Below are 17,012 nucleotides of genomic sequence, written 5' to 3'. Positions count from 1 at the left end.
ATCCAGATAAAGTTCAAGAGAGTAATTTAGACTTTTTCCAACCAAAAGATCAAGGATACTCTTTTGTCTAGACCTAGTGCATCTAGGGGTGGTAAAAGACCGTCAAATTTGGCCTAGATAATCTAAAGACTGGGCCCTAAAAAATCAGACTCTAATCATATGTAATTTTGAGCTAAAAAATTGAAGGACCAAATTAGACTATAAAGTGACCGCAAGGGCCGTGACTATTACCACACCTAGATGTACCGTGGACCGAAACCGTCGAGTGATGTCCTCTCGGTCCACGAGCCCAAAGACGAATGAGCACGCAAATCCAATTCCACAAGCGCTCCTTACCATGCTACGTCGTGCGCGACGAGACAGCGACACAACCTGTGTTTCGCTCCACATGCCTGTCGTCATGAGTAGTATGAGATAAGAGTCATAGAGGCTAAGCACACACGGGCCTCGGCCGCCACCGCCGGGCCGCTGCTAAATGCTAATTGCTGCTTGTGGCCTCCAGCCTCGTGCGGTCACGTGCCCCGTTTGTCGACTGCCAGTCAAGTGCAGCCGTGCAGGAGAGGCAAGGTATTCTCTAGGCATCCAAGATTCATATCTGCTATCTACTTTGCAAAATATCAAATTGCTTTTTCCATTGTTCCGTGTACATGTAACTTGTTGAGTATTATATAGTAGTTATTATTAATGCTCTTGGCATATTTATTTTTTAGAATTATTAAATTATAAAGAGGAACAGAGACAATGCATTTCAAACAAAATTAATTTTGGATGTACACTACTACGAAAACAGTTTTTAGGGGCGGGTAAAAAACTATTTCTAGAGGCGGATGGCATACAAATACTATTTGCAGAGGTGGGTTATATTTTGACCAGCCTTTGAAAAAATTGAAACTTTCATACAAATCGCTTTTTTAGTGATAAACTGATAATCAAGACTTCCATGTTCTTTAGAAAGCGTAGATCGAACAACAAGAAGAAGAGCCATCATCTTAAACATTTGTAGATGTGTACGCTTCTCTTTTGCATATTTTGAACTTAATATACTTGAACTATTTATAATTAATTTATGCAACTTTTGCACTTGTTGGTTGAATTTAGAAGTTGGTTTCTCATTTTTATTCTTGTGAATCAAATTCTAGAAAAAACTGAGAATTAATAACAAAATTATATACATATATACTATTGAACTGTACATGAAAATTGTTGCTGACAGGATGCTGCGAAGCCGCCTTCCCCAGATTACTATGAATCGTGAAATCCAGAGGTTTCCATTAAGTTGCAGTAGATGCTTAATACTTGCATATAATATATGATAATTTTTTATAGCAGTTTGATTGTTTTATTCCTAAGTAATCACAGCTCGAAATTTATTATACTGCACTCTTAGTTTTTGAATAAACACTTACTGCTACTCTCATGTGATGCTTACATCATATACTGCCTCAACATTACTGATTGATGAGGTTCACATGCATCTTTCTATGTGGGACTATTTTTGTAAAATAAGGCTATATATGTACACATAGATAAATCAACTTCAGAACAATTTAGCTGATACATTGCACTCTCATTATCAGAGTAATAGAAAATGGCAAAAATCTGATTAATCAGTTAATCACAGAAGGATTGCCTGTTAAAAAGGTCTTAAAATAGATTCTCTTTGTCTGAGTGCTTATTCTTGGTTAATTTTGCTCATTTTTCATGGATATGTGCTATTTCTCCTGTAATCTTGAATTGCAAATAACTTCATGTGTATGTTTGCTTGTTGCTTGCCCAAGGAGCTTGTGACTTGCAGCTACTACTACTTGATTCAATGATCTCGAATAACTGAATCACTTGTTCAGCTTCTAAGTTCTAATTATCAGATCTTTTACTGATGTCTTCATATTTGTGATAGGGCCTTTAGGAGGAGGAAGATGTTTGATGTGTTGGATGAGAAAGGGCTACTGGTGATGGCAAAGAAACTTTAGGGTTACTTTAATGGTAAAACCATAATGGCAAAGAAACCCCACATAGTAAATTCTCATTCTATATTGTTATCTTGGTATTGTTATGTACCATTCCTAATCTTAGGCTCGCCTGTAGCAACGCACGGGCATGGACCTAGTTGTAGTTGAAGTTGAAATAAAATTAGACTTTTGTAATAGTACAAGAATTTTCACCTACAAATTTTGATCTTTTTCGTGATGGCTCTAAAATATACTACTGTTCATCGGAAGATCCACCTTCTTGATTGGGATTTGGGTCGAAATTTAGTGAACTTCACTGGTAGTATCGACGAGGACAAAAAAAAAGAAGTCAAAAAAAATTGAAACTGTGGCCCGTAGACCCTCAGGCCTCAGGTGTTACTCAGGTGAGACACGGGGGGCTCGGCATCTCTCCTGGCCAGTCATGGCCGTTGGCCGAGCTCCTGGGGTTCACGCCCATGACAGAAGCAAGAACGGGGATGGCCGGGAAGCGGTGGAATTGGTTGGTCACGCCAACGACATGGGTGAACTCCTGTCTCCAATTGGTTCATGAAGCTCACCCAAAGCAAAAGCCACCGAAGTTGCTCACCGATGAATTCGGATTCCCGTAGCATCACTCCATGGCATACAATAGGGCACACTGTGACTGTGACATGGGGAAGGGGGAAGGCGTGTGCAATTGGTCGGACTGTCGGAGTGGAGGTCGGCGGTGGCGGTGGCGGTGGCGGTGGCGGTGGCGGCGGAGTTCCTCGGAATGGAGGAAGAGGACGGACGACACGGAGAGGGAGCTGCCGCTGTTGATCAGCTTTGAGCGCTGAGGGTTTGGAGCCCGTGTCCCTTAAGCGCGTACTAGGTTTCTTGCTTGAGCCCGAATCGGATATATAGATGCCAAATTCGAAGTCGGAGTCGGAGAAGCAATGGTGTATAATATAAGAAGAAGAGGCAAAGGGGCAGCAAGGCCAGGAGGAGGGCGACAACAAACCCACACAAATTAAACGTTTGTGGAGTCAATCAACAACCAGCAGAGCAAATTGATCGATGGCCCGCGGTTCGTTCGCGCTGCTGGACCTAATCCGGCCGCTGGCGTCGCTGATGCCGGCGGTGCGGCGCGCCGACCGGGCGGTGCCGTTCCACCGCCGCGCGCTCTACACGGGCATCTCCGTGTCCGTCTTCCTGGTGTGCAGCCACCTGCCGCTCTACGGCGTGCGCTACGCGTCCTCCGGCGGCGCCGACCCCTTGTACTGGGTGCGCTCCATCCTCGCCTCCAACCGCGGCACGCTCATGGAGCTCGGCGTCGGGCCCGTCGTCACGGCTGGGACGGTGATGCAGCTCGCCACCGCCTCCAGGCTGCTCCGCGTCGACCACAACGTCCGCGCGGACCGCGAGCTCGCGGACGGCGCGCGCAAGGTGCTCGCCATGGCCATCGCGCTCGGGGAGGCCGCCGCGCACGTCCTGCTGGGGGCGTACGGGCCCGTCGGCTCGCTCAACGGCGCGCTCATCGTCCTCCAGCTCGTCTCCGCCAGCGCCGTCGTCGTCTTCCTAGAGGACCTCTTCGACAAGGGCTACGGCCTGCGGGGGTCCTCCGCCATCGCCCTGCTCTCCGCCACCAGCACCTGCGGGAAGGTGTTCTGGCAGGCGTTCAGCCCAGTGACGGTGAACACCGGACGGGGCCCGGAGTTCGAGGGCATCGTCCTCGCCGTGGTCTACCAGGCCGTCGCCCGGGCCGGCAAAGCCCGCGCGCTCGTCGGCACCCTGCTCCGCCGGCACCTCCCTAACGCCGTGAGCCTGCTGGCCACCTGCCTCGTCATGCTCGCCGCGGTCTTCCTCGAGGGCGTCCAGATGCTGCTGCCGCTGCAGTCCAGGGACGGGCGAGGGCGGCGGGCCACCTTCCCGATCAAGCTTCTCTACACGTCCACCATGCCCATCGTGCTGCACTCCGCCGCGGTCACCGCCCTTTACCTCGTGTCGCAGCTGCTCCACTACAGCCGATTCGGCGGCGCCGTGCTCGTCCGCCTGCTCGGCGTCTGGAAGGAGGCCAGCCACGCCGCCGTCCCCGTCGGCGGCCTCGCCTACTACGTCACCCCGCCGTCGAGCGTCGCCGCCGACCCGCTCCACGCGCTCGTCTACACCGTGCTGCTGCTGGCCTCGTGCGCGCTCCTGTCTCAGGCTTGGGTGATCGCTTCGGAGTCGTCGGCGAGGGACGTCGCCAGGCGGCTCCAGGACCAGCGCCTGGCCTTACCTGGAAGGCGTGACGGCGCCACCCACTCTCTGCTCAGCCGCTACATCCCCACAGCCGCCGCCCTCGGAGGCCTCTGCGTCGGAGCTCTCACCATCTTCGCTGACATGACCGGAGTCATCGGCACCGGCACTGGAGTCATGCTCGCCGCCACTGCCGTCTACAACCTCGTCAACTCCGTTGAGAAGGAGGATTAATAAGCATCCGCGCCGCCGTTCTATTCTATGCTAGATAGGGAGGATGTACAATGCCGCGCCTCTGTTGTTTTCATGATTTTTTCCCCCTCTTCTTTCTTCTTTATTTAAAGCCGTTAAAAAGTGTTTGTAAATAATTTATAAAGTTTGCTGTGTGGAATACGAGCCTTTTTTTAGCTTGTTAATTAATTCGCATCTTGATGTGTATCCAGATCCACCACTGCACGGTGACTAAGAAACTCAATATATTGACGAAAAGAAGTTATAAATCAGCCTACATATGTTAGATGTCCAACTTCTGAAAAAAAAAATAGATGAGGACCGTCCCCAAATGGCTGTGCATGAGGACCCTCCTCAGATGGCCGACGCGTGGCTACTCCGATGATCGGACATCCACTGCTCGCTTGGCTCGTAACGCTAGGCACTCCACGCATCGCTAGGCTTGCACCACTTGAGGGGCGGAGCCAGCAAACGAAGCTGAGGATGTCACCTCTGTGTCACAATGTTGTCAACTCTATACATAAACTGTTCAAAAAAGTGATTACATATTGATTTTGCAAAAAATCATTGATATTAGCTGACATCAGTGAATACATGTAGCTCAGCCCCAAAGCCCCAGCCTTAGCTACAGCCGAGCAAGGGTCTCTGAGGCGTCTCCTGGATCCCATCACTCAAGCTGCTAATGGTTTTAAAACCACACCAAAGCCACACTAAACTTTCTGCAAAATCAGGTACGCCTTAGAACATACCACCCACCCCACATATTTTGTAACACCGAACCAGACCAGTCCAACTGCAGGATAAAACCAAAACAAACCGCACTACGTGGCTCAAACCAATTCTAAACCCCGGCGGAGTGGTGGCGCGGTGGGAGATGGGTCACAGCCCCTCAAAACGTGCAACGGAAGAGACGTCTGACGATCACAGAGCTTTATTGGCTCGACGAGACCAGTGAGGCCCAATCCAAACTGACCTGAACTATTCCCCATATGAAACCAAACTGTCCCAAACTATCTCCTAATGTTAGCCCGTTTCCACCGAACCGAAACTCAACTATGGGAAGCCCAAACCAAAAATACCGGCTTGCCACCAAACCATTATCAGCTTGACCCATCACCATTGCCGCAGTCCGCAGCTCGTTCACTAGATCCTCCATGGTTCGCCGCTGCAGCTCTGCACCTCGCCCCACGTCCCACACAGCGACGAGTCCAAAGGCATAGAGAGGCCACTCGAGCATCTCCTTCATCCCCATCACCTTGCCAGAAGAGAATTTCAGGGCGTCCATACGCGTTGTGCCAGAAGTTCAGTTAAAAAAATTTCTTCAGATTCCGTTGGAGTTTTGAAGGATTGATGAAACAAGATTGAGCGAAAAGGAAGGGGGGACAAGAGAGCAATTAGCACAGCAGTGCAGAATTGCATTTAGCGTGGCATATGTATGCTGGTTCCAATTTCCAAGGGGCCGGCAAAATCAGACATCTTCTCCATCCAGTTGTTGGGGAGTTTTTCAGAATCGAGAACATGATCAACTCCTCGACCTGCCTCAGACCTCGGTGTCCTCCTCCTCCGCCTGCCTCCCCGCAAGGCCGCGGCATCCACCTGGCGACCCCCTCGCGGCGGCCTGCGCGCGACCGTTCCGTTTCCCCTGCGGTGGTGAGCGCTCCTCCCAGATCCAATCTTGCTCGCGCGCTTGCACCTTCCGCTCGTTCGGCTGGGTTAGGTTTTGGTTCCTAGAAAAAGTTGGATCCTTCCTTCTTCCGGTTTTCCCTGCATCTGCCATCGGGGCGACGACGCAGACGCTCGGCATCGCGCCCTTGTGCGCCGCCGCCGCCCCCTCCCTCCTGCAGTCCGCGCCGCCCCCTCACTCACTCCGGCGATGCAGAGCTCCGCAAAATCCGCGGCGCCGCCCTCCCTCCCTACCTCCCTGCACTGCACGCCGGCCACTTCCCTCCCTCCCTCCCTCCCCTGCAGTCCGCGCAGCTACCCTAGGATCTGTGCCCGTGTCGTCCCGTGCGCACCAAGCCGAAGCACGGTCGCCTCTGATTCATGGCGCCGCCATGCCCTCCGGACCCACACAGTTCTTGTTGCGCCAGGCCACCGGATCTTCTCCTTCCCGGCTTCCCTCTGCCTGCACGGTTCAAGAACAGGTATGTCTGCCACTGGATGCCAGGCTTCGATAGGTTGTTTAGATCCTGCTTGATGAGTAATAAACGAGGAAAGATTGGTGCTATGTGATGGATTTAATGTTCGCTGATTGGTGCTGAGTGAGAATAACACAGTACCATATTGTAAGACTCGTATAATGTAAGTTTGGGCGTAGTGTTATCTGCACATAATTTATCAACTTTATTCTATTGATGATGGGTATTTGACTATTTCTGGTTCCCTAGTTTAGATCCTCTACTGCACAAGCTTGACATTTTTTCTTGCTTGTCATACATGACATTCTTACCTTATCTTGAAATAATGTTGCATTTTCTTCTTTGCAGATGGAGTTGGCATCAATCCCCAGGGCATCACAATCTGTACCTGAAGAAGTTGGGGGCTCAGGTGGCGCACCTTTGATCAGCTCTTCAGCAACAAAGCATAAAAAGCCTCCTGCTATGGGAAATCAGAAAAGGCACATGGTTGCAAAGCGGGCAGAAACGAGTCAAAAGAAGCAATTGGCTAAAAAATGAGTGAAGTCTCCTACAATGGGAAGTCAACAAAAGTCTCCTACAAGCTCTCCATTAAAGAGGCGTGCAGAAACAAGTAAACAGAGGTCTGCAAAGCGGTTCAACCCTCCAATGGTGGGAAACAAACAAGTGTCTCCGCTGGTGATAAGGTCTCCGCTAGTGACAGGTTCTCCAATGGTGAGGTTGGTTGTGTCACCTGTGGTGATGGGGCCAAGGTCGACGTCATGCAGCCCGACAAGTCCTGTATTGGAACCACATGCTCCAGAGAGATCCCCATCCTGTTCCACATCGCCATCGCCAAACTTGGATGATCAAACAATATCAATGGATAATCCTAGTAATAATAACTAGACTAGCTTCCATGCCATGCTTTATCACTATCTAATCAATGTGATTGTCTAGCTTTCATGTCATGCTTTCCACTGACATCCCTCTTACACCAATGCTACAGATAATTCCACTTCCTCCAGAAGCAAACCACGCAAATTGAGATCTGAAATATGAAATGATATGGATCCTATTTACAATGGTGGAAAACTTATGCAAGCGCGATGCAAGCATTGCAATGAGGTATTTGCTGCTGCCCGTAACTCAGGAACTAGTCACATGCGTAGACATTTGGTTGTGTGTGAACCAAGGCTTAAAATGCATGATATGGTTGAACAATTGAAGTCTTCAGAACTGTCAACGGAGACAACAGTTCTAACAAATTGGAAATTTGATCGCACAATCACTAGGTGTGAACTTGTTAGACTGATTGTTCTTCATGAATTGCCTTTCTCATTTGTTGAATACGATGGGTTCCGTAGCTATTCACTCAGCTTGAATCCCCTTGCTGAAAAAGTATCTAGGGTAACAATAAAAGAAAACTGCATGGAGGCTTATAAGAATCAAAGGGCGTCACTAAGAGATATGTTTAAGGATTATAATTGCAGAGTCTCATTAACAGTCTCATTAACAGCTGATTTGTGGACTTCCAATCAGAATAGTGGATACATGGTAGTTACATGCCATTATATTGATGATGAATGGCGAGTTCAAAAGAAGATAATTAGGTTTTGTGTGGTGAATACGCCGCATGATGGTTTTAACCTCTACAGTGTGATGCTAAAGACACTTAGGTATTACAACATCGAGGACAGACTTTATAGCATTACACTTGACAATGCAAGCGCAAACAAGTCAATGATGGATTTGCTACAGCTTAATTTGGTGAAAAAGTCTTTGTTGCATTGCAAAGGAGACTTGTTTCATGTTAGATGTGCCGCCCATGTTCTCAACCTTATAGTACAAGATGGGCTGCAAGTGATTGAACTTGTCATTGATAATGTTAGAGGGAGTGTGAAGTACATCAAGAGTTCTCAATCTAGAAAGGAAAAATTTGAGGAGATAATTGCAGAGATGGGCATATATTGTAGTCGGCCTTCACTAGATGTTCCGACACGTTGGAACTCAACGTGTGATATGTTAGAGTCAGCTTTCCCATTTCAAGAGGCTTTTCATGAGTTAGCAGAGAAAGATAAAGACTATCTATATTGTCCAACACCAGAAGAGTGGCAAAGAGCTTGTGCAGTTTATAAGTTTTTGAAGGTATTCGAGTCAGCAACTAGAGTTGTTTCTGGTACAAGGTATCCTACCTCCAATCTTTACTTTCATGAAATTTGGAGTGTGAAAGTAGCATTGGAATCGGAAGAATCAAGTGGAAACAAAACTGTTGCATCGATGGTTCATCGAATGAAGAACAAATTTACTAAATATTGGATGATATCATACTTATCTAATTGCATACCAGTAATACTTGATCCACGGTTCAAGTTTCGGTTTGTTGATTTTCGCTTAAAGCAAGCTTTTGGAGACACAGCAAGTGTTCATATTGCTAAATTAGATAGAGCTATAAGAAGTTTGTTCAATGGTTACTCATCTGAAACGGGAGAGTCATTGCAGTCTTCTACTCAAGGAAATGGCACTGCATCTTCATTAAAAGGTCACTGGGCTGATTGGAGTACACATGTGAGTGCTGAAAGCAATCAAGTCACCGGGGAACTCGACAGATATCTTCATGATGATCTATTTTCATGTGACGATGATAGCTTCGATATCTTGCACTGGTGGAAGATGCACACAACAAAGTACCCGATTGTAGCACGTATGGCCCGGGATGTATTGGCTGCTCCTGCATCAACGGTACCTTCTGAATCTGCGTTCAGTACAGGAGGCCGAATCATCTCTGACCATAGAACTAGGTTGTCAGGCAACACTATGGAAGGTTTGATTTGCTTCCAGGACTGGCTTAGAGAATCAGGTTATAATTTACTACCTTTTTAAATTGGTTTATTCATTTGAGATTAAAAACATACTAACTTTTAAATTTTGCAGGTTCATCTTACTTGGACATCATAAAGATTAACAGCTCCGGTTGCATTGAAGAGCTTGGAGTCCCATCCTTCCATGAATAACACTGTATTTTATTGTCAATTAAAATTTACGGGTCAAATAGAGACTTGCATCTATATTCTTTGGTGGTTGATTTACTAAGAAAAATTTATGGGTCATGCAGGTTCATCTACACATTTTTTGGCCTGGGGATCTTTCTGTGCCTGCTGACTTGCTCTGGGCATATTGCTGCTGAAACTGCAAATGGTCACTGCCTCTCTTGTGTATCCTTTGAATTTCTCTACTCCTATACTACATGGAAACATATTGTTTGATATACCAGCTTCTATTACTTATATTTTACTTGCTGGCTACCTATAGTGAATTGCTAGATAAGTGTAATTACATGTTGTTTGATATACCATCTTCCATCCCTTGCCTTTTGCTTGCTTACAATCTAAATCTATAGTGAATTAGTTTTAGCAGCAGCTGCGATTTGTCCAAGGTTTTCAGTTAGCTGCAAAAGCTATATTTTCTTCTGGAATATATAATCTTTACATATGAGATGGCACAAAGATATATATATATAACTTAATTGAGAGTGTAGGCCACTAGTTCACAAAAGCCTCCAAATTGCAGTTATATTGTTTGAGTTCTGCAACGTTAATTGCCGTGTCACCTAACAATGATATTATGTCTCTTTTTCCTTAATGTTACATGTAGTACATGATCATTGTATTTGTGCTTATTATACTGGAAGGTGCAATTACCATGGATGTATTTCTGAATACCAACTGGGAAGAGGTAAAGAGCTGCTCAACTGTCGACTATGGATGATACTTTATGCTATTTTCCTTATATCTGTTGTGCTTGATTTTTTTCCTTTTCTTTTTGTCTATCACTATGTGATTTTAATGCTTTGGATTGTTATATGTGAACCAGAGAGTGATTGGGGATGGTCTACTTGTTGTGAGGAAGATTGAAAATGTTGCCACTGGACTGAACAACCGACCAAAGCTTGCCTACATTATAAGCGAGTGTGGTGAAATGTAAACTGATCCCTTAATGCAGCTAATCGTGCACTCTTGATGCTGCTGATGTGTAGACCCTGTTTGGTTGATGAAAGCACCGGAAGGGATTGTAGGTTGTGGATATTCATGATTAAGCTACCCAATGTTACTTTTGGCAGTTGCTGTAATTTGTAAAGCATGCATGCTACTTGATGCTAGCAATTTTTTCCCCTTATTATTCTCGCTGCTTAAAATGATCCCCTCTGCCTTGCTTTGCGCTGTTAATCTGCTGAGCTGCTGAGCTGCGTGCACAGTGGAGTAGCATGCGGCGGTTGAAGGCTTGCAGCTGAGCTGCCTTGCTTTGCGCTGTAAATCTGCTGAGCTGAATGCATGCGGCGGTTGCGGCAGCCTGCAGGTGTATTTGCATGCTCCGGCAAAGCCTAGTGGGTCAATGCAGGTTCAAATTCTTTAGCTCACGGGTCCCTGCCGAGCTAGCAGTTCCAGTGTGCGACGGCTGCGGCGGCCTGCAGGCAGTCTGCAGACCGGCCCGCTTACATCCTGACTCCTCGCCTTCAAAACGTGGCTTCTCATTCACCGGCATTTACTCGCTACGTAGGGGCGGCTGCGGAGCTGCGGGATGCAGCGGCAGTGATGGAGGCTCTAACAGATGACCTGCAGCGGCGGATGGAACCATGGAGGGCTATCCTTCTCGGCTGTATCGAAGCCGGGGTGCTGTACGAGACGAGCAGTGGCGGATCCAGAATTGATGGACAGGAGGGCTGACATCCTTCTTCCTCCTCGAGCCCCCCCTCTCCTTCTTTCTTTTCTTCTTTTTCCTCTCATTCCTCTCCTATTTTTCCTTGATGTGCAAGCTCATAGGGGGGGGCTGGCGCACCCCCAGCCCCCACGCTACATCCGCCCCTGGAGACGAGCTATGCAAGGAATGTCAAATGCTGCGAGCCCGAGTGAGGATTGGGCGTCCGATTGTTGAAGTAGCCACGTGTCGGCCATCCCGGATGGGTCCTCATAGGCAGTTTCTTGGTGACGGCCCCATCTAATTTTTTTGGGTTAATTGGATCTGTGTCATTACAATTTTTCAAGTTCACTGATCTATTATTACAATTCATCTATTTTGAACTGTGCCATCACAATTTTACAACTCTTCGAAACGTACCACTACTTACCCTTTCGCTATGTTTTTTAAAATTTAAGGACCAAAATACCCCTATCTTCTTCCACCTCTCATCCCCTCTCTTCTTCCACCTCTCATCCCCTCTCTTCTTCCTGCCTCTCTCTCCGGGGCCGAGCAGATCCGCCATGGGCCGGCGTTCCTCCATTCTGCGCCTCCGCCATGGGCCGGCGTCCCTCCATCCTGCGCCACCGCAAGGCCCAGCCTTGCTGCGGACAAGCTCGAAATACTCTTGGGAGCCGGAAGGACGGCAGTTGACACGGCGGCGCGAAGACCCCTCTCTTTTCTTCCATGGCGTCCAGCGACAACGCTCCTCCTCCAGCTCCTCCGAGTGGCGGACAGTGGCCAGCCGCAACACGCTGGTGCGCGATGTCATTGTCCTCCTCCAGAACCAGATGCAGAGATAGGAAATTAATTGCATCGATGCATGCTTGTGAATATGCTTCTCAGATTAATTAATTTCGTTGCCGTCGAATCGATGCTTGTGCAGAAGGGGACGTTTTGTGGAGAGATTTGATGTGCATGAGCTAATCGAGAGGGCAGCACTAACGGTGAAGCCGGTGGGCAAATCGGCAGTCACGACGAGTTTCGACAAGAGGCAGGGCGGGGCGAGCAGCAGCTGCCCATGGCTGAGGCCCTATCGACCGTTCAGGCGGAGCTTATGACGCCATGGCGTCGGCGTGGAGCACCGAGAACGGTGAGGCGCCGCGGTTGCCGTGCTCCCATCAGCGCAGTTGAGGCCCTAGAGATCACCGACAACGATGGTGCGGCGCCCTCCGTCCTCGACGTGCAGCTCCGACGAGGGGCAGTGCCAGGAGCGGCGCGGGATGGAGGGGGCCCTGGCCGATGGGGGTTGCGGCGGATCTGCCGTGCCATGGAGAGAGAGGTAGGAAGGAGAGGGGGATGAGAGTAGCAAAAAAACGAGGGTATTTTGGTCTATAAATTTTAAGAAACATGGCGAAAGGGTAAGTAATAGTGTGTTTTGTTGAGTTGTAAAATTGTGATGGCACGGATCGAAATAGACGAATTGTAATGGTAGATCAGTGAACTTGAAAAATAAAAATTCTAATGACATGGATCAAATTAACCCAATTTTGTTCCCCAAATCTACGTTGCTAAAGACATGTACAACGACAATTATTATGCCGTCTATTGCTGGTTTATCGTGATTTTCGAGACGAAATCGGAAGGCGACGGCCTTTGCCGTCCTCTCGTGAGGCGACGGCCTCGCCCCGTTGGCCGAGGGAAAGCGACGACTTTGGCGCCTCTGCTGTAGCAGCAGCTATGAGATGATGATGGCAACGACGGATCCCCTGCGAGTTTCTGCTCGCGCTCCCAATTTGGCGGGCAACTACCTTGCGCCCGCGCTCGCCACGCCGCGCCGCCGCACTTTGCACCAGGAGGAGGGGTGCGGCACCAGTGCTGGCCTCCGCGTTGAGCCGGCCGCCGCGTCGCCGCACGAGCCGAGCCGGTCGTCGCCGCCCTTGGTGCCGCCTGCGCCGCGCCAAGCTGCTCGCGCACACACACGCCTTGCTGCGCCGCCGCGCCCGGCAACAGGAGAAGGGGTGTGGCGCCAGCGCTGGCCTCCACGCCTAGCCTCGCTGCCACCCACACCATGCTCACCGGCAGCCGCTCGCACGTCCTCCGGCTAGCAGGCAGCAGCCCGCCCTGCCATGGAGGGCGTTGGGGATATGAAAGCACAGGGGAGAGAAATGAGTGGCTGAGAGAGACGCGAGAGAGATGAGTCAGAGATATTTTCAACCCACTCTTCTTACCATAAAGCCCTTAGCTATTTTATAAAATAACTTTTAGCCATTCATGTATTCTAGTTGTCTATATTGGTTTATGTTTCTTAAAAAAAATAATGTGATTTTTTTATCCAAAGCCTACTTTTATATATATGCAACACAATAATTCGCAAAGATCCTTGGTATGAGGGATAACTATGTGTTTATGTGCCCACTCATAAATTAAATAGCTAATAGACACACTAACAGACATCTAATTGTATAAGTTGCCTATTCTATTGTCGGTGTTCTAGATTTTTATAGACAGCAACTGTCTACACCTATATGCCCTAAAGGCACGTACAACGCCAATTAATACGTTGTCTTTATCTCGTCTTTATCTGGATAATTGTGATTTGCGAGGCTACTTAATGACTGAACCGCACGGTGCCGGCTCGTGCTCCCAGGCCTCACCGACGGCAAATCGCCGGTTGTGCCCTTCGTTGCCAGTCGACGACGGTGATGACGGATCGAGTGCGGGTGGGCGGACGCATATTGGCGTGAGATTTGATCGAAGAAGGCAAAAATGAGTGCGAAGTACCTAGCTGTGTCCCGCACTGAGCTTCTCTCCGGAGAAATCAGAGGAACGAAGTACCTAGCTACCTGCCTCTGCCTTCTCCGGCCGCTCGCCGGCTGCCGCATCTTGCAGCCCCGCCCTGGCCGGAGCTTCGCGCCGCCCGCTGCATCTCGCATCCCGCGTCAGCCACCGCGTCGCGCAGCCCAACCCCACCCTGGCGCTGGTCTCCATCAAGTCAGCGAGGGAGAGAGTTGTGTTTAGTTACAAAATTTCTCTATCCAAATTTTACTATTCATCTATCACATCAAATTTTTAAAGAGTGAAAACATATAGAATGCGATTTTTAATGTAATAGTCTCTCCAAATGATAATTTAAATAGTGAAATTTAGAAAAATTCTTTGGAGATGCTCTAAGGTTTAATTTGGGAATCCCCAAAAGGATCATTCACTGTCACCTCCTCCATCAACCATCCCTAGATCGTGACTGTATTTGAGGATTGATTTTAGGTGCTAGCATACGTTTAGCATTGGTGTCCTATACGTGTGGCGCCCTACCATGAAGGTGATGCGGCTTGTATCATTCCATACGACTTATTAATTCCTTAATGTCGACTAGTCCAGTTTATATCAAGCCTTTCGTTGCTCCGCGTGATGAGGTATAATCGATCCATACTAATGTCTAATCGTATATACTTGCAAGGTTCCAAGTATCCCTAGCTTGGAGGAGATTTTTGTTTATGTGATAGGTAGCATATCTGGACATCTGGTGGCGAAGCTACAGTATATAGGACTATAGGAGGGGGTGTGCTTCTAGGTGCATACAGTTGAGTAATGGCGTGCAAATATGGTAAAAAAAATTATATATAATTATTCCTTTCCCATTTTAAGGGAGTGTATTTGCACCCCCTACCTAGCTTCGCCCTTGAATATCGCGTTACGATAACCTATGAATCATTTTGGTGTGTGCACGGAGGGGTCTCGTTTCTCTTTCACCAACGCGCCAGCAGGAAATATTAAGCTGTCGTGACATCATTGTTGTTACGTATGGAAACCAAAAAAGAATCTTGCATGTATAGAGTATTAAAAAATTTATTTGTAAAATATTTTCACATATGAATGAATTTTGCGCCACGAATCTAATGACGATAATATTTCATGATTGGCTACAGTAATGCTATAGTAAACATTCTCTAATCGTGTGGCCAAAGACCTCATTAAATTCGCCTCGCAAAGTAGCAAAGGTTGTGGAGTTAGTTTTACAAACTGTCTTTATTTAATACATCTAATTAATTGTCAAAATTGATACAGCTTCTAGCATAGCACAAATCAAACAAGACCAAAACTAGTCGCATAACACTATATAACCCATGTTCTCCTTCCGTGCAGTTAATTACATATACTAATCCTCATTCTTCATTGAATTGGATCTACTACTCTTCTTCTTCCTTAGTGATGGCAACGGGTCAGCTGGAGTGTCTGGGCACCCAAAACTAAAACCCGAATCCAACCCAAACCCCGATTAGGGTCAAAATCCATCCCCAAAATCGAAACCCGCGATACCCAAAACCCGACTGGATACCCGAAACCCGCTTTTGTATGGCAGCATAGTAAGAGCAATTGGTACTTTTTATAAACGTATGCATGATGTAGTAAGAGCAATTGGTACTTTTTATAAACGTATGCATGATGTAGTAAGAGCAATTGGTACTTTTTATAAACGTATACATGATGTATATAACATTTACATGTATAAACAAGATGCAATAAATAGTAAATAATTTCCTAAGTCAACATAGAATAAATTTAATAGTCTAAGTAAACAAAGTTATTACTAAATATACTATAAAGGGAACGTATATGGTGCAAATTAATCTCTCCGTGCAAACCATGCAAACTTTAATCTAGGCCATTGGATCAACATCCAAGGGGAGAGGTGCAGGGGGTGGGAGTGAGGATTTACAAATGTGTGATTACCCAACCAAGAGCGGGCGGTTAATTGTAAAATTACACAATCTCCCATGCCCCTTGGATGTTGATCTGATGGTCCAGATTGAAGTTTGCATGGTTTGCGCGGAGAGGTTGGTTTGCACCTGATATATTCACTACTATAAAACATGAGGTTTTACTCCAAATGGTTATTCATTGGGTATCCACGGGTGATAAACCAAACTCAAAACCGAACCCGATAAGTTTTGAGACCCCGAACCCAAAAATCGTGGATGAGAAATCATTCTCGAACCCGAACCCGAACTCAAAACCCGTGGATATCCGACCGGAAACTCAACCATTGCTATCCTTAATTCCTTATTCTTACTCCTCTTCCTCGTCGGAATCGCTTTCACTGGCTTCCAAAAGGTTGAGGTCTTTGAACCTGGCTACGATTTTGGGTTAGTCTCGATCGATCACAGCCTGCGCCTCGGCCTTGCGCTTGTGGTACTCATCGTCGACCTCGACGTACCCCTTGCTCTCCAGCTCCCAACGCACCTTTTCCTGCATCCTAGGCAGCCTCTTCTCCAGCTCGTAGAACACCCTGGCTAGGTTGTAGAGCCTCATCTTAGACTCGTCCTCCCCCTCCTCCCCTGGCTGCAGCGTCAGCTCCAGGTTGCTACGCTTCAAGGCCTGGTAGCGCGGCGGGGGAGGCTTCGGTTTCTGGGCCAGGATCCAATAACGGATCTCCCCCCCCCCCCCCCCCCCCCCCCCCCCCCCCCCCCCCCCCCGCATCCTCCTCCTTCGCCTTCCTTCCGGTAGAGCGCGGGCGCAACACCCGCCCAGGCAAGGCCGCCTCCTTCTTCGCCTTCCTCTTGGTGGAGCAACTCGCCAGGGAACCCTGCAGCCCGGTGGCCGCCACCACCACCGCGCTTTCGACGGTGCACCGCCTGAGCGAACCATTGTCACTGCATGCCATAGGCGGTCCTCCGCGGTGGGACATCTTGGAGCTTGACGAGAACTCGGTGGCTGCAGGTCTCGCAACCCTGCCTCTCGATGGCTTGGTTGGAGGAAGCGGCAGCGGGGTGGCCTGGATCTATAGGCTCTGGTCCGGGCGGCGAGTCGGAGTCGGGAACGGAGG

General features: G+C 48.1%; 1 protein-coding gene across 1 annotated transcript; it reads left to right on the top strand.

Annotated features, from left to right (window-relative positions):
• Window positions 1-3,005: 3,005 nt before the first annotated feature.
• Window positions 3,006-4,400, top strand: LOC120654845 (protein transport protein Sec61 subunit alpha-like). Its single transcript, XM_039932519.1, has one exon. It carries the CDS (start codon window positions 3,006-3,008, stop codon window positions 4,398-4,400), a length of 1,395 nt encoding a protein of 464 aa, XP_039788453.1.
• The last annotated feature ends 12,612 nt before the right edge of the window (window positions 4,401-17,012 follow it).

The sequence above is a fragment of the Panicum virgatum genome, chromosome 1K, assembly GCF_016808335.1.
Source record: "Panicum virgatum strain AP13 chromosome 1K, P.virgatum_v5, whole genome shotgun sequence".
NCBI lineage: Eukaryota > Viridiplantae > Streptophyta > Magnoliopsida > Poales > Poaceae > Panicum > Panicum virgatum.
The sequence above is the reverse complement of the archived record's forward strand: the minus strand, read 5'-3'. Positions and strand labels throughout refer to the sequence as shown.

Excerpts from the sequence above, each read along its gene's own strand:
- LOC120654845 (XM_039932519.1), top strand. The coding sequence starts at position 3,006 with ATGGCCCGCGGTTCGTTCGCGCTGCTGGACCTAATCCGGCCGCTGGCG.